Raw genomic sequence first — 23,315 nt, 5'->3', positions numbered from 1 at the left:
TGTATTACCTCTTCGATTTACACACGGCATCTATTGCACGTCTGTCCGTCCTGGGAGAGGGATCCCTCCTCTGTCGCTCTCCCAGAGGTTTCTCCCATGTTCCCCTTTAAACTGTGGGGTTTTTCTCTGGAAGTTTTTCCTTGTACGATGTGAGGGTCTAAGGACAGGTATTGTCATACTGATATTCTGTACAAACTGTGAAGTCCACTGAGACAAATGTAACATTTGTGATATTGGGCTATATAAATAAACATTGATTGATTGATTTGAGAAAAAAGATAATTAATGTACTCCATTTAGAAGTGAAGATATAGTCAATTATTCTGGGAATGTAATTTTCGAGCCTGAGGCCTGAAAAACAGGCTTGGGGCTCAACTCGTATAGCTGTTTTGTAGCAGGTTAAGGCTGCGTGGTGAAAAGTAATCATTTCACACAACGCAAAATCCCATTATCTCTGTCAGTCAGATAAAGTGCAGATGTTAGGGGTGTACAGTAAACACAAACTCTGCATGCTTCTTCTTTTCAGAGGAAACAAAGGATATTGGAAGCACTGAGGTGTACTTGACTCTCTTTATTGTCTGATCATCACATGGTCAGACCAACAAATGTGTACAATCAATATAGCCAAAGCCACTGTGTTGAACTGGTACATGTTATACAGAAAGGACCCAAATCATTTGGACAAGTAGGTAGTTCGCAGGGCTCATCATTTGTTTTTTTAACAAAGCAAATATTTATTTGTACTTGTTGTGGCTGCATGTTTACAGGGGGATTGTCTTGCAAAATAAAACATTAAGATTAAATGGAGGTAAGCAAAATGTAAACCAAATAGCAAAAAAAGAAATATATATATATTCAGTTTATAAATTGTTTTAGTTTACTTGATAAAACATAAATATCTGTTATCGATTTGGTATAATATATTTTGAATTGTTAATTGTAAAAAAACATGTAAAACATGCCTTAATGTTATGATGCCATGCCACACACGTATAGTTACATTTCAAAATTGAACAATTGTAAATTGCTCAATACAATTCACATTTTCCTATAAAGAACGTTTTTTCTGTCATTTTAAAACCCCAAGTCTGGCTCAAATGTTTCAGGTTTAGATTAGACTAGATATACTTTCATGATCATAATTTGGGAATTACAAAAAGTATATATAATGAAGTCAATGTAATTATTTTGGCCCTGTGTAAAAATAAAACAATTGTTTCGATGTAAACACTATACGCATTCAAATGCTGATGATCTTTGGAGTTATTGTAACTACTCTGACAATGTGATATACAAAATACTATTTTCTGTTGAATAAAAATGTTGAATGCCCACAGAGATGGCCAAGAATACAATCATTTAAAGATGAACTCTTCTCAAGACTCATCTATATAGTTTACAAAACGATTATCCAAGTCATAGCATGATAGTAGTTCTTCAAAGACACAAGTTGGAAATCACATTGTCCTTTATCATTGACAGGCATACACACATTTCTTATATTTAGTAACATGTGCATACAGTGGAATACAAATAATACATAGAGGTAAAGGACAACATTTGTTTCTGGATAAAAAAATGGTTTAAGACAATCATATCATGTATCTCTACCTGATGATCGACACAACATGGCAATTTAGGAGGTGTTTATTGGATATCCATGTTTAAGTGGAATTATTTTATAGCTCTTTCCCTGGACTTTTAGGAGCTAAAGAGGGCAAAGTAGGCAATAGTAATCCTTTGAAATTCTGTTCGGTTCAAGTCAAAAACTGTTTTGAATTTATAGACTGACAACATCAGTCCAGGTGTTTTAAAGTGGTATCTAAGAGAATAATCACATAATGGGGCATGCCCTGTAAGGAATTCCTCCCCTAACCCCCTGTCCAAGGTATTACATTCTACTTTTATTATCCATACAAAAATGTACACAAGATTGAGCATGGTGCTGTTGCTCACCGAAGGTACACTTGTTTCGCATGTGAGTGAGTTTAATTGACTACATTGTCTTCAGAAGCCCCTGAATAAAACGTAAACAGGGCAGTGATTCGGGAATTATTGGTCCCAGAGTGTGTGACATATTGCAAAACTGTCACTGATCACTCAGTTTGAGCCTCCTATTATTTACTATAGCAAACCAATGGATATTATGGAGGCAAACTCCAGCAAAGGTATTCAATTAAGTAGTTTAAAAACATGGGGATATCATTATTGGTAAATTAGACTTTTTGCAACAAAAGACTACCCTGACAATTGACAACATTTGAAATGTAGGTCATGTCTTTCAAGTATTTGGTATTCAAGACTTTATCACTATTTTTAATTTTATTAAATTCAGTTTGCCAAATGGGTAGACTATAAGCAAAACCTAATGCCATGTTAAAGGTCCCATGTCATGCTTTTTCGGTTATTACCCTTCCCCTTGTGTGTTATGTAGCTTTTTATGCATGTAAACGGTCTGCAGTCACAAACCCTCAAAGTACACCCTGTAGCGAGTAAAACTCTAACACAGAAAATACCTGTCTATGCTGCCCCAGAAGGCCTCATTGGAGATTTCTCTTCCTGGGTACAGTACGTATTTGGGTATAGTGACGTAACGATTTCTCAGCCTGAGACGGTGGGACGCGGCGAGGCTTCAAGTCTGTGTGTGAGCACACACATAAACTCCCAGCCAGGCTGCGGGTGTGTGTGTGTGCTCGGGCTGGTTTCGGGCTGGGTTACGCTGTGTCTCACTGTCTCGCAGACGGCCACTGGGCTCATAGGGAGGGGGGGGCAGGAGCTCCAACAAGCCGTTTAGGACAGAGTAAATACACATACTATACAGCAATGCTGTATGAGAAACCAATGAGTTTGGAACATTGCACAATATAAACCAATTCTAGTAGACCTCAACAATGGAATTATGATCTGTAGAAATGGCTATGACATGGAACCTTTAAGCTTTGTTTTTGCATGTTTCCCGTTTTTTCAAATCCGCTTATGATCGTGAGCTCGGTTTTAAAGTTGATTTTCTCATAATAACGAGTTCTGACTAAACTAAGCCCCAGGTCTGTTCCATCTTAGGTACTGTGAATTAGTCAAAGTAATAGTTCTGGATAAAGATGGAATTCATGCCTCTGAAGACAGGAGAGAAGTTGTAGATGAGCGCTCGCTCTTCCTCCACCAGACTGGGGAAATGGTGCCGGTTCTTCATGGCTGGAGGAGAGAAAGAGTCCAAGGAGTAAAAGAGAGAAAAACAAATTGGTTATCGAGTGCTTTTCCTTTTGCAGGTTTATTTATTTGTGGGTTTTATTTAGTCACACTTCTATAATTCAACAAAATGGCACCAAAGAAATGAAAAAAAAAAAACAGCCTTTACCTTCAGAGATAAAGAAGCTGGAGGTGTAGAAAGAGACTCTTATGGCAGTGGGGGAGTGAGTCATGCCCGGCTTATCCACCCACTCAAAGGGAGTTTTCTCTGGGTGCCACTGCACGGCATAGAATGGGTATCGATGGGCTGAGGAAAAAAAGATACATTGTCAACAGACAAAGATTCCTCCCCTAACCCCCTTTATATATCACTGTCTTGCAAACTGCTTTAATTTAACTATTAATATACTTTTTTATTATTTATTTAATGTATAAGTTAAATAATAATTTAAAATGCTAAAATGGTATTTAAAAAGAATTGGGACAATTGGGAGCGTTGATCATCAGATCAAGGGGCGTTGGTGAACTCCAGTTCGAAACCCGCCTCAGCCGCCACTGCGTCAGGCCGTGTGTGTCCTTGGGCAAGACACTTTACCCGCATCTGCTCCTGTGGGTAATGTCCACAGTAATTTGTCTAATATGTGTAATGTGTAATTGTAAAGCGCTTTGAGCACCTGTAAAAGCGCTCTATGTAATGTAATGCATTATTATTATTTATTATTATTATTATTAAATGACATGTATGGTCGAACAAAGTCAATAAATAAAAAGTGAAAAAGAAGAAAGATTCCAAAAAAACATTCTTATCAATCATTTTGGAAAACTTCCGACTTCATTATCCATATTTCATAATCTCCAATCCCATCGGAATCTGAATAATATGCTTCAATCTCATAATTCTTAACATTAACAACACCGGTTCAGTCATGAAGGGTTTGCTATTTCTGCCACTTTGCATTAGCTTTTGGAAGGTATAGAGATAACATGAATGATACAGCAGTCAGGAGAAATGGTACCTTCCATGGTGGAGATGAATTCTTTCTTCCCATCGTTGTTAGTGGACAGCACCTTGTAGAACCTCTTCAGTTTGGCATTTCGGCTGTAGTTCTGTTGGTTCAAGGCAGGGATTGAATATCGACTTGACTTAACTTTAGGAAATACTTGTTAGGGCGTTTTGAAATCACTTGAAAGCTGATGACGCCTATCAGATTGTTGGTTTAAAACGTTTTTTTAATTCCAAAATCTGTTGACAATTCAACAAACACAGTGGATGAATCATGCTTATCTAGTCAAGTTAACGGACATATAGGGATTTCAGTTAAAGGGTGAGTTATAACCATAGACTGCATGTATGGTTATGACAAGTTTGAAACAAATTAATCTACGGCACCAAAATACAGCATCTAGCATTAACAGTTAATGCTAAGACTATCGATTATAAGCACGGTCGCATACAAACCATACATAGGTATGCCTGGATTCAAGGTAGGTTTTCCAGGTTGATGAACCTCCCCCTTATACTATCCTTGAGTTTCCTAAATATGTTATTTGAAAATGTTTCTAGAAATATTTAGGAAGACGCAGCTTCCCTAATTTGAAAGCACTTACCCTACTGACATCCCGACCTTAAAGAATTACAAGATTACCACCAAATATAATAATAACCAAGCCAGCTGATGAGGAGAGAAGGGGAGCAGGAAATACCTGTAGAGACAGACTCCATGTGTGGAAGTTGCCAGTGATGTTTTCCACAGCCAGGGATTGCAGAAGATCCTTGGGAAAACTCTGGAACAGACGGCTGGATTGGGCTGCTAGAGGAGAAACATTTCACGCAACACAAGATAGAGGAAGTTACATTTTAGTAAAGAAAACACTTAATGCAGCATCACCGTTGAAATAGTTATTTTACATAGGTAAGGGGAAGTTACTCACACGTTACTTCTCCTTAAAAGTTATATGCATGGCATGTTGTCCTCTATCTAATACAAAAAGCTTAGCAGTTACAACACATACTATGTAATTGTGCTTCTGAGGGCACTGTTTGGTCTCATTTGCATGGGAACCACCCATCCAACCGCATTGATCACCATAAGCTAGACCCTCCAGAAAAACGCGGGCAAAATTCCTTGATTATGCGGGCTAATATCCTTGATTATGCGATCAAACATGTATGGTTTTTATGTGATTTTATGCGGTGAAATTGCGGGAAGTTGCGAAATATGCGGAAAGTTGCGAAAAAAAATAGATTTTTTTTAAAATATTGGGCTGTCTTATTTATTCTCTCTCACACACAACCTGCCAGTAACATTAAACCCCTTTCCTATTCAATTAAACACATTCAATGTTTATTTATTGTAAAAGCAATGGGGCTATTTTAATCACACTCTCTCTCTCACACACACACTTCTCCGCCCCATTCTGTTTACATTTACTCGTTCGTTATCTGACCAGCTTCAATCTTGTAGGCTGCTCACTAGGTTTCTTGTAGCCCTCGAAAGCGTTTTTGAGGTTGATGCCTTGGTTCACGTGAGTTGTTTGGCTTTCTTGTCCACAGCAGCAGAAAGCATTTTAGAATGTTTGAATGAATCAAAGTGGGTCGTCACCTTCGACTTTCTCTTATGCTCCAACACACAGTTGCACGGGGTGCAGAATAGTTTCCCCCCACTTTCGTGAAAGACATCGGGGTACTGCTTTGCCCGGTCTTTAGCAGAAATGTTCGTCGGTAAATGAGATGGATCAGATTTTTTCCTCTTGGTGTTTTCTCTCTCGTGTGAGTTCCACACGTTCACTCTACGGTGTTGTTTACCTTCTGTGATGCGCGAGCTGATGACGTCACGTCATCATCATCACTACTTCACGTCAAGACGAGTTAACTTTTTTTTTTCTCAACTTTGTGTGGAAAAATGCGGGGATTATGCGGCTCTTTGATAAATATGCGGCCTTTTAAAAATATGCTCCATTTTGCTGATTATGCGGTAAATTCTGCGAACGCAGAATCGCGTTTTTCTGGAGGGTCTATCTAATGACCTACAAAGTTATAATGTACAAATGTCAAAGCTTTTTGTGTAACTAGCCTAATTGTAGGAAAATGAACTGAGTCCCCTGATTTGCATTATATAAATAACAACAGGATGCATTGGACACCATGACTGATAACATTTATGAATTACAGTTGAAAGAGAAGAAAAATAGTTAGAAGTTTTGATGAAGGATTTTCTATAAAGATATTCCAATAAATGTCAAATAAAATATAATATGTGTAATGTTTTAATACAGAAAGATGACCTGATAACTCGCTGAGGGGAAATTATTTTCTTTATTCCATGTAATTTAACATTAACACTGCCCGTAATTTACAGGTCCAACAGTAGAGCGACTTCACCGGTTCACAGTCTCCTTCCTTGTTTGCACATTGTTATACTGTTGCCTTCAGAATAATTGAAGATTATCTGAACTGCATGTACCCTTCTAACGCTAACATGTACATGTAGATGTAAAGCTAATGGAAGTCAGCAGCGGGTTCACGTTAAATCTCAGATAAACCTCAGACTAAACCACAGGTCACCGTGCAGTCTAAGCCAGCTTCACAGGACACAGCAATGAGTTAGTTATCATATTTCCTTTACCCAGAGAGCCGAGGACTAAACTGTTCCCAAACCTTAAATCACAGCTAATAATTTTTGTGTTGCCAAAAGGTTTGTATCCAGGGGTGCAGATAACTGGTACGAATGCGCGGCAAACATCTGAAATGCGTAACATCACTTGTGTCACTAGCTATTTTGCGTACCTGATAGGTCATCAGAACAAAAACACATACTTCGTCTACACGTGTTTCTTGTCAACAGTCAGTGGAGTAAACTACTAGACATGTCCAAAAAAACAAAAGACATTAAGCAGCCACTTTGGCGTTTCGCTACCAGCAAATAATCTTCCCACGGACTGGGAGACTTGAATATTTTATTGAAAAAAAGTTACATACAATCAAAAAAACAGCTGCGGGTAAAATGTACCCGTTGGCGGTTCTAGTGTTAATAAGGCATTGTCTGTTATTCAATGCATATGTAAAAACCTAAAAAATGAAAGTAATGGATGCTGAGACAACTCATCTGAGAAGAGAGACAAGAAGAGTTGCTGCAGGAGAAGAGTGAACAAAAAGAGCACAGACCGGCAGAAAGAGTGAAAGGAGAGATTACCTGGCGTGAGAGTAAGAGGGAGAGCCACTGCCTTGGTATCAGTGATGGTCAGCAGGTTTTTATTGGCAGTGAGGACAGACAGCTGCTGGAAGCCCTGACAGGTTCCCCAGATAGGGAAGTAGTCCCCAGCATCATTGGCCTGCAGAGGACAAGAGAGTGAGGAATGAGGAGCTATAATCAAAGTGTCTCAATCGCAAGTAATTCAGGAAAAAATCAAGTGAAACTGGAAAAGTAACCAGTTCAACATGATTGAAAATAAAAATGTCACTTATAATTCAAGTGTCTAAATCTAATACATATAGCAAAATTCATACTAAAACAGTTTGAGCTAGACAAATATCGAAATGTTACAATGTCAAAAATATTTTACCTTTAGAGCCAAGTCGTAAAAGATCTTAGCTGCTCGACTGTACTGTGATGTCTGAATATCTACATCTCCTCCCGGAAGCAACAACCTGAGAAGACAATTTGTTGTTTAAAATTAGGGTCCAGGCTTGTAAATCAAGCACTAGGTTGATTTAAATGTCCAAAGCTTTTACCTGTGTAGAAACATGACTTAATGTGAGTGTTACGTATAAGCTTGCATTTAATATAAAACAACAAGAGATTAAATAAGCAGGTCAAAGCCATAGACAGAAAAATGAGTCTGTGTCCCTTTTAAAAAAAAAAAAATTCAGATGGCATAAACAGCTTTAGCTTGCAGTCTAGTGATTAGCTGCTTTTAAAAACCAACTAACATTGCACATCTTATAAGCTAACAGTAGTCCAAGTAATGGGCATACATATTCTGTCTGTATAAATATCTGGTGACCTGCTCAGCCTGTAGATCTTTTAGCTAAAATCTGAGGTTTAGAGCCTTTAACCACGTTAACAATCGACACGTGCTGTATTAGACCTAAATGCAAAAATAGTCTCCACAGAATAGGGCAAACTCTCAGCCATTGCCACCTCAGCAAACTATAATTGAATGTATAAGAAGCTAACAATAGTTTATTATTGGCCAAACGTCTTCTTTTGATTTATTTCCTGATATGTTTATTAGCCTGTTGATCTTCTAGCTAGCATATTATGCTAAAACCTGCTTTAAGAGACTCTGACCACATTAACAATCTACAACTGTGGTGTATTAGACTCTAAAGCAAAAAATGTTCTCAACAGAAAAGGTCAACATCTCTGCCATCGTCTTATTTCAACATCAACAATCATTTAATGTATAATAAGCTAAGAATAGTTTCAGTATTGGCCAGAAGTGACTTGATCTGCTCAATTAGCCTGTTGATCTTTTAGCTAGCAAGCTATTCTATCACCAGTTGTTATTAGGCCTAGAGCGGGGATGGGCAACTTGGATGGTGGTGGGGGCCACATAATGTATGTACTGGCCACCAGGGGGCCACAGATTCATTTGGAACACACACACACATTCCATATATTTAGTGGTGGCTGGTCATTAGGGGCAGGTGGCACATCCCACTTAGTGTCAGCAGAAAGTATTACAAATAATGAATACAACAAAAGGCAAAAAAAATAATATATATATATAAAATATATTTTAAGATCATGTTTAATCATCTGATTCGTCTGTACATTGCTGTTTTAGTCTGTGTTCTTCTAATTAGTGTCTACAGTGTGTGCCTATTGAGCTGTTTGGAGCCATGTGGGACAAAATCCGATCATGCCCCTCCCTCTCACTGTCTAAGTCAGGGGTCGGCAACCCGCGGCCCACGGGCCGCATGCGGCCCTTCAAGCCCCCTGCTCTGGCTCCCTTGAGCTTAGACAAAAATAAGAAGGAAATAAAATAAAAGTATTTGTAGGACTATTTATATTTTGTTGCATGGTTGAAAATGTTTCGTATCTTGTATTTTGAGGTGATACTTTGACACATAAATAAAAAACAAAACGGTTTTAATTAGGTCAACTAAAATATGCGTCACATCCTGCTACGGTCCCGCGCCAGCGCCTTTTCCTGCGGGTGAATAACCTGACCCCCGGCTTGATGAGCGAACTATGGATAAATCAAAGTAAAGTACCGGAGGAACACAGGATTTAATTCTGTGTGGACAGAGTTATATGCTTTCACAGCAAACGATGCTGGTTTACCGGTATGTTTGATATGTAGAGCCTTTACGTATCGAGGAACAACAAGGGAGAGGAAGACAGCTGACAATCTTCCGTCATAATTCAATGGGGAATTTCATTTATTTCAGAAAACACTTTTTGTTATATTCAATGGAATGCTCTTAACGTCCCGATAGTAATGAATATATTAAATGCGTTGACAATAAATACATACAAAAATTAATCTCTGGAAGCCGTAGCGCTGTAAAAAGCACGACCAATCATTTTAGCCGGCCCGGCTAAAATAACTGGATGGCCTAACTGCCTGTCAGCCTTCCATCTGTGCACAAACTTATCTCGTGGCCTCATTGGTCATGTGCACGTTCGTGTGTGTTGGAGGAGGGACTCTGTAAGAAAGTCTGAAGGAAGAGGAATATTTTTTCCGGTTATGTATTTCCAAATTCTAGCGCACTCGAGCTGGTTTCTCCATTCTTAACTACTGTATCCTACCTTTAACTCTTTTTAGGGTGCAGCTATCTGTTTGATTTATTTCAAAGTGGGCCCATTTTAATAATATTTGTTGTTCCTTCAAATGTGCAGAGGACTCCCCAAGTGCTGTGTTTAATTTATTTTAAAGTAGGCCTGTGTATTATTTTTAATTATCCTTTTAGGAGTTCTTTGTTTCTTATTAGAGGTTAAAAGTTTTATATAATGTAATAAATAGCCTAATAAATGCAAAAAACTGTTTTTTGTCTGATATAACAATAAATACAACTGTATTAGCTATCAAGCTATGAAATATGTTTTGCGGCTCCAGACAAAAACATTTTTGGGAAAAAGGAGCAAAATGGCTCTTTTGGTCAAAAAGGTTGCAGACCCCTGGTCTAAGTGAACGGTGACTGTAAAAACTACACTGCACATGCTCAGAGTATTGTCCTATTTAATGTGTGTGGCAAAAAAAGAATGACCATAGGGGCACTGAGCTGCCATCCCCACCATACTTCATCTCACATAATAGATAATAGAGATTTTTATCCAGAAGGATAGGCAAATGGACTTCATCTTCAAGTCAAGGTAAGACCGCAATTTTATTGAAAATGGGATTTTACTAAGAGAGAATAATTCAATATTTAAATGATAAAATTACATGTTTTGGGTATCCTTTTGTTGAACTGTCTGTTTAAAATTATTCGAAGCATCAGAGAAAAAAAGCTTTTGAAAATAATATTATATTTTGATTTAGGTAAAAGTATAATATTTGTAAACCTGAAGAGTCAGTGCCATGTACCTCACTGCAGAAGCTTATATAGACATCTAAGTTTTTTGTGCCCCACCACTTTTGTACATATAACAACGCCACTGCATATATTGTATGTAATTATTAACAAATTAAGTCTGACATCTTCATTGACATTTTAGAATATTTCAGGGAACATCCTCTAATAAGCTCACTAAACAAATATCCGTTCACAGAAATGTTATTTAATTTTTACAACTGGCATGTTTGTATTGAACAGGTTATTTAACAGTGGAATAAAACTATTTTAAACTATTGGAAAGCGCGAAAAATGTGTGTGCATTAAGATTAACCATTAAGATGACATAAACATGAAGTCATGAACACTAACTCATACATTAGTTGTCTAACTTGAACCTAAGACACTTGTAGCCTGTCTCTGCTGACGCACAATAAAGAGAATGTCAACAGAGACACCTGTCAACCCGCACTCTGCTGTTCCTCCCCTCCCTCCCGATGAAATTATGAATGAAAAGCGTATAGTAATCATAGATAACACGGCAGGGTCCGTGACTGTTTGTTTTCATCTGATTTCAAATAAAAAAAGTCTTGGTTTGTAGAATAATAAACTCGTTTTGCCAAATTCAGATGATAAATACAACTTTGAAGCTTGTAAAGGCATAATTACAAGCGGTAATTTAACGTCACAGCAGGCATAACAACAGCCGGTATTTCTTGTGAGTGTTTCCCTGGGAAACAAACACAATACACACAAACGCGTCACAGATTATTTCGCCGTATTTGGCTGCCGAACGAAATCATGTACGCAGCTTGCGACGTAACTAGGAGTCTAGTCGACGGTATAAGTACTACAAGTTAAAAAATATATATACTTTTTTTATTTGATTAATTACGTTGTTTATAAATTAATCTGAGGGCCGCAAAAAGAGTAGGTTGGGGCCGCGTGCCGCCATTTGCCCATCCTTGGCCTAGAGCATCAAAAACCATTTAGTGTGCTAAATAGAGAGGTTATCAAATCAAATGAGAAAACAAGAGTTGATGTTAACTTACCCATTTATCGCGTTAAATATATGTGCATATTCTTCTTCTGTGCGATTGATTCTGGTGAAAAGAAAAGGCAAAACAAATTTTAGAATTGTTAAACCCAATAACTATCCTAGACAATCAAATACATTATTAACCACACCACATTAAAGCAACATTTTATGTATGGCGACCACTGAAAAATGTACCTTTATTAATAATAACTTCAACATTATAGACCATGAATGTAATATCAACATTAGAGGATATTTAGTACCATGGCCTTTTACTAGTCAAAGTATGACAGGGAAGAAGAGAGAAAAGATTGAGTGTTGTGAATTTTTTTTGATAATTTTGTCTCATATTTCAATCCAATTAGTAATTTCGTCTTAAATAATTAAATCAAATTTTTCTTATAAAAAAAAAGTAACCCACATTTTTAACTACTGGTATAATGACGTTCTGCCCCCTTCTATAGGCTACGCCCCTTAAAAACTCTTCAGGCAGCATGACTGATAACTGCTGTGAGTCACATCACTGTCACATTTTCGCACCAGATGCAAACAGGTATTAATGCTCATTTAGTAATTTTCCAGACTACCTTTTAAATGACACCATACACATCTTACTCACAGCATTAATAGTCATAGTGTCTTGGTATTACACCAAAATCTTCACTGATAACCGTTGGCTTTCTTGGCAGAAAACAAAGCTGCTAGAGCGCCAAGAGTAAAATATAAACTTAAATTGTGGGCTATCTGTTGGATGTTTAACCGTCAACATGTGGTTCTGATGAGATTGTACCACGGCCTTTTTGCTGTACACAGGGGAGCAGTGAGGTAAGCAGTCACAAAAGCAAATATAGCTTAGCTTATGTTGATAGTTGTTTATATCTCTGCGAATGAATGAATGATTTCAGAATGAATTAAGGCATGACCCTATAGGCTACTGTACGTTACACACAGCCTAGATAGAAATTCAAGGAAATTATGCGTAAATACTATGCTTCCTGTGTTTTGGTGTGGACTGCGTTCACATCTCCGATGAACCACCCCAGAGGTCACTAGCAAGCGGTCCGAGACCACCTCTTTTAGGCAGACCAGAGTCCGGTTGTTTAGTTCACTTAATAATAATAATTCCTTATATGTATTATAGCGCTTTTCCAGAGCTCAAAGCGCTTTACAGATACACATTACACACGTAACGGTCATGTACTGTGGAGAATACCCACAGGAGCAAATTCAGGTGAAGTGTCTTACCCAAGGACACAGCGGCTTTACAGACGCAGCGGCGGAGTCCGGTTGTTTAGTTCACTTCAGAGGTCTCAGACTGCGTTCACACAGAATCAAACGAACCGCACCAAGGGGTTAAACACTCCATTCAAGTGTACTTAACAAGGCTGGTGTGCATGCGAACTTAATGTATAGCCTTTTCTCCTTATTCATTGAGGACTCACCTATTTGGCAATCTGAGCTTTCTATCCTAAATCGTTTTTTTGTTGTTTCTCAAAGCAAACGGCCCATTGAAGCAGACACAATGGGAAGATTAGGTACTGGTTTACATAATTGCAGTTGAATGAGTCAGTAAAAACCTTGCGGTTGCAGATGGCCCTGAGCCCAATAGAGATTGCCCTGAAAAATGCGCGCAGACGAAATGACGCACGAAGGGTTTGGGGGGCCTCCCCCTAGAACATTTTGATTTTTGCAGGTCTTAGATGCTGTCTGGTGCATTCTCTAGACTGAATTATAAGATGAACCACCACAATATTATATTCTACAATTTCAATGTTATTCTTCATTTCACTTGTTTCTTGTTTGTGTTTGCTCGCTTGCATACCCTGCATAGCTATAAGAAATACTTAAGTTGTTGGTCAAGACACTTTCCATCTGATGAAGGCAAATGCCTTCCCAGATGTAAAAAAGTAGAAAACATTACATTCAGTTATAACTGCAAAAAAAAACATTATTTACACTATTATGGCCCCTGTTAAAAATGTTTGTAATGTTATCTACTGTAAGTTGGTCGAACGAATGCCTCCTCATCCGGAAGCTGACCGAGCAGACCCGAGCGCATCCCCGAAGCACACAAAATGGTGACGTCAGAGTTCCCGTTAGCCGGCAAAGCTACATCTTTTTGGTCAAAATAATTTCCCTTTAGCGCAATACCGCTTCAGTTGCGCCACTTATGTGACAGACAAGAAGAGTATGTGACAGACAAGAATAGTCAATTCTAATGTCTAACGCTTAATGTGGAGAAAGAGATGTCCTGTATGGGTTGATTGTGCGTTGATCTGTTGGTAATGCCTCGGAGTTCCGGTGGGCATGTAAACAAATGCATAATGCTGCGCTATACTTTGTGGCCTCACCCAGTTGCATAGCGACACTTATTGTTTAGGTGTCTTTTAATAAGCTGGTAGTCATATCATTAGCTAGAACTAGCTGGATCTGATCGATATGGACATAAACGCGAGTGAAGTCTAATCTGACGGGAGAGAGATCAGCTGCTGCTGACGAGTCGACACGCAGCTCTGCATGATCACATGCAGGGGTGAGCGGACAAAACACACACTTCAGGTTAGAATATCACACGTAGCTATTTTAATTACCTCTCAAACTACCTAAACTAGTTATAGATATGTTTAGTTTTACTGTCGGGTCATTCATTACTGATCCGCGAGCAGCATGATCCTGGCATAATAGATTGCCCGATCGGGCAACCAGCAGGTGAGGCTTCATTGCCCGAGCTAAATACTAGATGGCCCCGGCCCATCGGGCAGTCGTTAATGTCGAGCCCTGCTTCTTACAAGTTCCTTAACAAAACATATATAAGAGACTGTTTTACCTCACAGGTACAACTCTAGCCCCGGCTCCTTCCAGGAATTTGACATAGGAGGCAGCGATGTAAGAGAAGCCATGAGCATACTGGTCATCTGGAACATTTTCCTGAGCCAACACACCTTAGGATAAAAGAACACACAAACTTATCACATGATTTTATGTAGATATAGAAAGGATGACAATGCATAGCTGAGAAATCCTACCTACAAAGATTAAAAATAACAAAGAGCAGGAGAATATAAGTCAACGTTAATGTTAATACAAATAACTGGTCCACTCTTGAAGATGAAATCATCTACAATTGTTGTTCATTTAAGTGAGATTTGCCAATCCTTGAGTGTTTCCTTTTGCTTTCCAGAATAAGATATCTAAACAAAACATTATTATTAACATGTAACACAAAACACTACACACTTTACAAGCAAAATGTACCTACTAAAGGCAGTTTGAAAATAATTCCCCATGTCTCCTTAATATGTCAAGAAATTGTCCACAAATCACATCAGACAAAGTTTGACCCCAAAGTCCTCCTGTAATTTCAGCGTGGATTTTAACACTGAAATGCAAAGCAGTAAAAGGGCAAAGAGAGCAGAGGAAGTGGAACAAGCTACATGTATTGCACTGATTGGAGACCACTGGACATTGGTTACAACCATCACGACTTCAAATATTTTTAAAGACAATAACAATGGCATTTATAAAACATGAAAGTAAGACAATACCACTTTTTTTCTAACCCGCCTCCGCCGCCACTGCGTCAGGCCGTTGTGTCCTGGGGCAAGACACGTCACCCTAATTTGCTTGCTTTGCAATTTGTGCCTGTCACGATAATTAATTTAGTTGGACGAAACATTTTCCCGGAAATTATTGCGATAAACGATAATATTGTCGGCACCGTTGTAAGACCATTTTAGACCACTGACATAATGATAATATATAATAATAATAATTCAAGTACATAATTTCAAACAGAACTTTTTATTGAACATCCAACATTGCAAATGAAATGGGAAATAATATTCAAATATATAAATTATATATAATAAATAAAACAAATTATAAAAAATTTATTAAATCACACACAACCAAAACAATCAATTAAATAGACTCGGGCTGGAAAACAGAGCTCTCATTCATATATATATATTAAGGCTCTCAAGTTAACGCGTTAATAACGCAATTTTTTTTGTAACGCCACTAATTATTTTAACGTGCGATTAACGCATGTGTATTTGTCCTTGGCCCGCCCCGTAGTTTCAGAGCCCAAAGGCTTGACATTGTTGTTGTTAGTTGGATGGTTGGATGGGAGATTCTAGCAAGAGATATGGATAAATTAAAAAAAAGGTATTTTAAACAGCAAGCCAAGCACACTGATGCTGACAGCCCCGCTCCTGCCGCTCGCTTGCGGCAGACCGCGCTTGAAAGTTTGCCGGGGAGACGCCTGGACACAGCGTCTACAAGCAGCAAGCTTTCAACAGCGATAGCCAAATGGGTGGCGGTGGCTACAGCTTGCAGGACAATTAACATTGTGGAGGACGAGGTGCTGTGTGAGATAATTTGGATCGCATCCAACGTGTCGACTGGACATCACAGCGCATTATTTTGACCCTAGGTGGGAACTTCAGTCTCATGCTTTGACTGTTATGAAGACAGAGGAGCGGCAATTCGCCGACAACTGTAAACAGGCTTGTCTGTTTGAGCAACTGGCTCAGTGCAAAGAAGTAGACAGGGTTGGGAGAGAGTGTAAGAGAGAGAGAGAGGTTCCAGGTTGTTGTATTGAAAATATTCAGGAGAATATTTGTCATTGTTCCAATGATAATGAACAAACATTTGCATAAAGCATATTTGTCCACTCATATGTTGATAAGAGTATTAAAAACTTGAAAAATATTCCTCTAAGGTAAATTTAGAACAGATAAAAAATGTGCAATTAATTTGCGATTAACTATGGACATCATGCGATTAATCGCAATTAAATATTTAATCGACTGACAGCCCTAATATATATATATAAAATGTAATGCATTATTATTATATATATAAATAAATATGAGCACACATTGTCTTACAAGCAAAAAAAAAGTCCATACAAAGACCCAGATGCCTCAACAGGCCATATCCAAATCTGTATTTCAAAGATTTCGAGCAAGGAACACCAACATGTTTGCATTGTAGGACAAATGCATCTTTGATTGTAAACTTTCGGGAAGGTGGGGGCTCTCCATCTCCAGCTGCCGTGTTTGCTCCCAGCTGGGAAAATGGAGTGGGGTGGTTGTGTTTCAGATGCAGTTTAAGGTTGGTCGTATTGCTAGCTTTTGTTGCTACCTTTTTAAAACAAATGTGACACACCTGAATGAGCTAAAACCTAAACCCTGGGCATGACGAAGGCCTTGCCAGGTCTTTGTAATTCCTCCTTTAGACTCAAACAGAGACCATACAGTAAGTCATCATGGCGTCATGACTTGTCAGTGTTAACCACAATGAGAACAACAGGTTTGTTTTCAACAACATGGTGTCCTGTAATAGTTCTCTATATCTTAACAATAAAGACACATTCCGTAGATCTTCTGTTAAACAAACAGCCTCTGCACAGATTTCATTACGCTGATATCAGTTTAGGTCAGGGGTGGGGAACCTCCGGGCCGTATACGGACCGCAAGACCATTTGGTACGGCTCTCGAGGTGTTTATAAACACACGCAAAAAAGAAAAAAATTAAAGAAATCTAGACCTCAAAATAAGTAAACAAGCGGGTGCCTGTTTTTCCTGGCCAAGGTCAGGGTCCTTGAACACGAGCCTAACGTGTCATCACGTGGTATATGTCTCGTCAGACAGAAATTGCAGTATATCCACTACGTATCGATAGACCACCCAAATACTGTGCAAGCTTTTTTGATGACTTTACTGAACTGCTGTCTATAGTGTTTATTGACTTTGACCGTCTAGTCCAGGGGTGTCAAACTCAAGGCCCGGGGGCCAAATCCGGCCCGCAAACTCATTTTATGTGGCCCGCAAGAGCTTGCAAAGAATATAATACATTTATTATACGGTTACATGCCGCTTTACAGAAGCAGGTTGCCCATAAACTACATATTCCACGATGCATCTTGTTTTGTGACATGGAGAAACTTGCAATTATTTGCCCTAGACTTCTGCTTTCAGACGTAGTTAATTATTACCCTATCCGATAATAATCCAATGCAGGGGCAATAATGTAATATAATACATTATTTTATATATATTATATATTTATATATGTATTTGTATATAGTCTTAAAGTTGCTAATGTTAATGTGGCCCACGATGAAATTGAGTTTGACACCCCTGGTCTAGTCATTGTTGGTGATTTTAACATCCATGTTGACATCCCCCAGGACAGAGGGGCTATATAACTGTTTTGTCTTCTTGATAACTATGGACTGACTTAACATGTGACGGAGCCCACGCACAATAAGGGGCACACTCTGGACTTAATTATCTCAAAGGGTCTGAATATCTCTACGGTTGTGGTGACTCATGTTGCACTCTCTGATCATTCCTGTGTTTTTCCTTTGAGAGCTCTATTTCTGTTCACAAAAATGTTCAAAAAGAGGTAACCACAAAGCGATATTTAACTGAAAATACTAGGGAAATGTTTACTCAGAATTTTTCTTCCACACTTGCCCCTGCTAACTCAAATAATCTCAATAAATGAGCTAGAAGATCATTTTAATTCAAAAATAAAAAAAATTATAGATGCCATTGCTCCAACTAAGGTAAAGGAAGTGACTGGGAAGAAAATATCTCCATGGAGAAAGGCCGTGACAGAAGCAGAAAAAAGAGAGTGTCAAAAAGCTGAACGTAGGTGGCAAAAAACAAATCTCCAGGTTCACTTTGAAATCTATAAAGAGAGACTTGGCCCTTTATAATTTGGTATTGAAAAACACACGACAGTCTTTCTTCTCTGGCATCATTACCAAAAACAAAAACAACGCACGTGCCTTGTTTGCTACCGTCGACAGACTAACTAACCCCCCAGTGTCAGTAGCCTCTGAATTTCTATCCACCAGGGCATACAATGATTTTGCCTCCTTCTTCACTGACAAAATTCAGACAATCAGACAAGCAGTCAGTGCCTCTGCATCAGGTACAGCAAATGTGTTGTCCCTATGTCCACCCAATATCAATTCAAAGACCATGACACAATTCCATCAGATTAATGATAAAAGCCTAGAGGACATTATTCAACTTCTGAAATCCTCCTCCTGCTGCCTTGATATTATTCCAACAGGATTTTTCTAAGATGTTTTTCGTTGCATGGCCTCAGATCTACTTCATGTAGTAAACACATCTCTTCACTCAGGTGTTTTTCCACAGGCTCTGAAAACTGCAGTCATTAAACCACTCTTAAAAAATAATAATCTAGATGCTTCAGTAATGAGCAATTACAGGCCCATATCAAACCTGCCATTTCTAGGTAAAATCATTGAAAAAGTTGTTTTTCAACAGTAATTTCTTGCATTTAAATAACTGTTTCGATGTGTTCCAGTCAGGCTTTCGTCCAAACCACAGCACTGAGAGTGCTCTTCAAAAGGTCTTCAATGACATCCACTTAAACACAGACAGTGGCAGAACTTCAGTGTTAGTATTATTAGATCTCAGTTTGACACTGTTGACCACAATATATTACTCGACCGACTAGAAAACTGGGTTGGACTTTCGGAAGCAGTTATAAATTGGTTTGAATCCTACTTAAAGGACAGAAAAAAACGTTGTTTCTATAGGTAAATACACATCTGAGTTGACAAATATGACATGTGGGGTACCTCAAGGCTCCATCTTGGGGCCTCTTCTCTTTAACATCTACATGCTACCACTGGCTCAGATAATGAAAAACAACAAAATAAGTTACCATAGCTATGCGGATGACACACCAATTTACATAACAATTTCACCAGGAGACTATGCTCCAATTCAAACACTGATTAAGTGCATTGAACAAATCAATGACTGGATGTGTCAGAACTTTCTCCAATTAAACAAAGACAAAACTGAGGTAATGGTTTTTGGAGCCTAGGCAGAATGTATAAAAGTTAGCGCTGAGCTTCAGTCTGCAATGTTGAAAACAACAGATAAAGCCAGAAATCTAGGTGTAGTCATGGACTCTGACCTGAGTTTCAACAGTCACTAGGGGTGGGCGGATCTATCCCAAAATATCGATATTTCCGATATTACGTTACGTTTCAAAATTTCGATACTAGAGCCAATGGGATCGATACTTTTATACTTTTTTTTCCGTCTGCTCTACTCGTCAATTTCTTCAAAAAACTATGTGCAGAAGAACACAAGTATATACGCTCTTTTCTTCTCCTCTCCTCGAGGCTCGCGCACGCACTCCCTGCCTGAACACCTGTTATCAAACTGACTCACAGCAGCCAGCAGGGCAGGACAGCAGCAGCCAGCGACTCGCGAGTGCAACACACACACGCGCATGATGGCTGAGAGAAAGAGGAGTGTTGTGTGGAGCAATTTCACAACTGGCAATTAAAACTTAGCGAACTGTGATGTGTGCAAGAAGACAGTTCGCTACTCTGGCCACTTTGTATTGTTATTTTTCATGTTTGCACTTTAAATTTGCAAAAGTAAAACGTTTATTTGTCTATAAAAACTGTCCTGTCTGTATTCATGAAAATGAATTCAGATTTAGTCTATTTATGATGCTTTCAGCTAAAAAATCATGTCATGCAGCTCTTTTTTTTAAAAGTATCGGTATCGATATCAGTATCCGCGATACTGGCCCTGAAATACTTGGTATCGGATCAAATCCAGATTTTATGGTATCGCCCACCCCTAACAGTCACATTAAAACAGTTACTAAATCAGCCTACTATCCCCTAAAGAATATATCTAGGATTAAAAGACTAATGTCACAGAAGGATTTGGAAAAACTTGTCCATGCTTTTATCTTCAGTAGACTGGACTACTGTAATGGTGTCTTCACAGGTCTCACTAAAAAAATCTATTAGAAATCTACTGCTGATTCAGAACGCCGGTGCTCGAGTCCTCACTAACACTAAGAAAGTGGATCACATCACTCCTGTTCTGAAGTCTTTACACTGGCTTCCTGTGTGTCAAAGAATATATTTCAAAATACTGCTGCTGGTTTATAAAGCTTTGAATGGTTCAGGCCCAAAATACATTTCTGACCTACTGCTAAATTATGAACCATCCAGAACTCTCAGGTCTTCAGGGATTGGTCAGCTTTCTGTCCCCAGAGTCAGAACTAAACATGGTAAAGCAGCGTTCAGTTTATTATGCTCCAAATATCTGGAACAAACTCCCAGAAACATGCAGGTCCGCTGCAACTCGGACTACTTTTAAATCCAGACTAAAGACATTTTTGTTTTTGCCGCTGCTTTTAACTATTCATATCTTAAACTGCACTGTAACTTTTATCCATGTATTCTTTCTTTTAATGTTTATTTTATTATCTTTTCTTTTTAATGACTGATTTTAAATGCCATTTTCTTAATGTCTTTCATTTTTTGTAAAGCACTTTGAATTGCCTTGTGTTGAAAGGTGCTATATAAATAAACTTGCCTAGCCTTGCCTTACGTCCATAAGGAGCCGTACACATGCTGCAGTTTTTGCGTGGCTGTTCCTTTAGCTGAAAGCCCAGTGGCGATCTGTTCATCTGTCATACTGATCATACAGTCAATAACTTTGTTGTTATTAGCATCTGGTTAGCTAGCTATGCTAACGAATACAAGAAGCTTTTTCTACAACCAGTGAGGTAAAGGCACATCTTTATATGATCATTATAAAAAAAATAAGAGAATAAAGTAAACGGGTATAAAATACTATATGACAGTAAAAAAAAGTTGTTATTAATAAACAAGAATACAGTTTAAAAGGAGAGTGTTTTTAAAAATATCCATAAAGAAAAAGAAAACCTGATTATAGTTCTGTTTCATATGGGTGTTGAGAGATGTATCCATAGATCTCTTAATTTTGCTCTCAAAGTGCACCAGATTGATGCTTTTAACTTCAACATTTAAAAAAAATTCTTCCCGGGGAGCATGCCCCCTTGACCCCTAGAGAAGGTTAGGTAAGTTACCTCTAGTTAAAAGTGTTGCAAATAAATCCATTACTGCTAAGTGACATATCATTTTTTACATATTATATACTTATCATTAAAGTTAGAGACGTAAAATAGTGCAAAAGACACATTGTTCAAATTAAGAAAAAAGTACTTATAGTGGTGAAATGTACATTTACCTAAGTAACAAATGTGGGTACTTGTACTTTAGTGAATATTTTCATCTTATGTTACTTTTTACCTTTACGCCACTACATTTTGTAAGCAAATGTTGTAATTTTGATTTAGAGTTACCCAGCAGTATAAATTAATTCATGCTTATACGCTTGTACTTTTACACAACTGCCATTTTGAATGCAGGATTTCTACCTTTAAGTGAGTATTTTGACACCGTAGTATTGCTACTTTTACTTGAGTAAGCAATCTGGGTACTTTTTTCACCTCTACTGATATAAAATAGATATAAGACAAAATGTAGAAATATTTACTTCTAAGTATAATAAACACTGTATACTGAAATAATATATACATATGAGGATATGGGGACTATAAACAGTTGTACAAATAGTGTATGTCAATGGTGACACTTGAGTGAGCGCAGGAGTTAATAAGGGCATCAGATTTTTTTTAATTGAATGGCGATATTAACCAATAATATGCCGACTACAAAATGTTGAGGGCATAGGTAATTAACGTTTATTTAGTTAACGGATTAGATTTTCCTGAAGTGTCGCCTCAAAAAACATACAATACAAATATGATTACATGATAGTACCACGCAGACACATGCTCTCTTTCTCTCTCTCTCTCTCCCTCTCGGTGGCACTGCCAACACACACGCACCTTTTCTCGAACATTCCAGAATAAAACGACATCAGAGCTATATTAATCCCCCAGCCCGTGTCTGCAGGTGGAGGGACTGACACAGAAGCCGGTCCTGGGTCTGGATCTTACCGATGATGGGCCGGTAGTTCAGCGGCTGGTTCCGCCCCGCCGCCGCGCACTGCCGCGTAGAGCACAACAGAGCGGTCAGCGCCGCGAGCCCCACTGCAGCCGAGCGACACATCCAGAACACCGGCAACGAACACAAACACAGATCCTGGAGATGAAGAATGCAGGATACGTTTTTACTAAAATATGAGGGAATTGTTGGTCCAAATAAATGTTTAAATGCAAATAAATTCAGGGCCGATGACAGGAAAACGCGCACAATTGTGGCTGCCAAATAATAATCCGAGCGAAGGTGCTGCCTTAATGACGATCAAAGTTGATTCTCCTCCCTGGCTGTCTTTTTATCTCCGTAAAGCGGGCCGTAAAGCTTCTGAACACGAGCATCAAGTCATTCATTAGGGAACTCCCCTCTGTAGATCTATGTCAGAGATGCGCCCCTTCCTGTTCTCTCCTGATAGAAATAGATCAGCCAGATCAGCCGTCAGCTCAGGTAGAAATAGAAAAAGAGATAAGAGAATAAATCAGTGAGACAAGGCAAATAAAAAATAAAAAAAGCTAAATCACTGTCCTACCTCCCCAGAAAAATAAAATGTCCAACTTTTTGTGTTAAAATTCCAATGTGGCATTTGCTATGTCCAAGCAGGTGGAGTATATTTTAATAGAAACATATAAAAAAAAAGGTATGCATGATCTATAGAATAGTGTACAGCTGCAGAAGTCTATTGTCCAATCATA

The 23,315-nt window shown here is 38.4% G+C and overlaps 1 protein-coding gene across 2 annotated transcripts; it reads right to left on the bottom strand.

Moving 5' to 3' along the window:
• Positions 1-556: 556 nt before the first annotated feature.
• LOC307040644 (gamma-glutamyl hydrolase) lies at positions 557-23,017 on the bottom strand. 2 transcript variants are annotated; one of them, XM_079683695.1, is made up of 10 exons: positions 22,840-23,016; positions 22,584-22,728; positions 14,557-14,671; positions 11,743-11,793; positions 7,750-7,834; positions 7,380-7,518; positions 4,891-4,997; positions 4,203-4,293; positions 3,356-3,493; positions 557-3,192 (listed from the first exon to the last, which is right to left on the bottom strand). In XM_079683695.1, the coding sequence occupies exons 2-10, from the start codon at positions 22,693-22,695 to the stop codon at positions 3,071-3,073; spliced, it is 960 nt and encodes a 319-aa protein (XP_079539821.1). In that variant the 5' UTR covers positions 22,696-22,728; positions 22,840-23,016; the 3' UTR covers positions 557-3,070. The 2 variants fall into 2 exon arrangements, with proteins under 2 accessions (XP_079539821.1, XP_079539822.1); XM_079683696.1 differs by having other exon boundaries at positions 4,891-4,994; positions 22,584-23,017.
• Between the last annotated feature and the right edge of the window lie 298 nt (positions 23,018-23,315).

This window comes from Notothenia rossii, assembly GCF_949606895.1.
Source record: "Notothenia rossii genome assembly, chromosome: 5".
Lineage (NCBI taxonomy): Eukaryota > Metazoa > Chordata > Actinopteri > Perciformes > Nototheniidae > Notothenia > Notothenia rossii.
The sequence above is the reverse complement of the archived record's forward strand: the minus strand, read 5'-3'. Positions and strand labels throughout refer to the sequence as shown.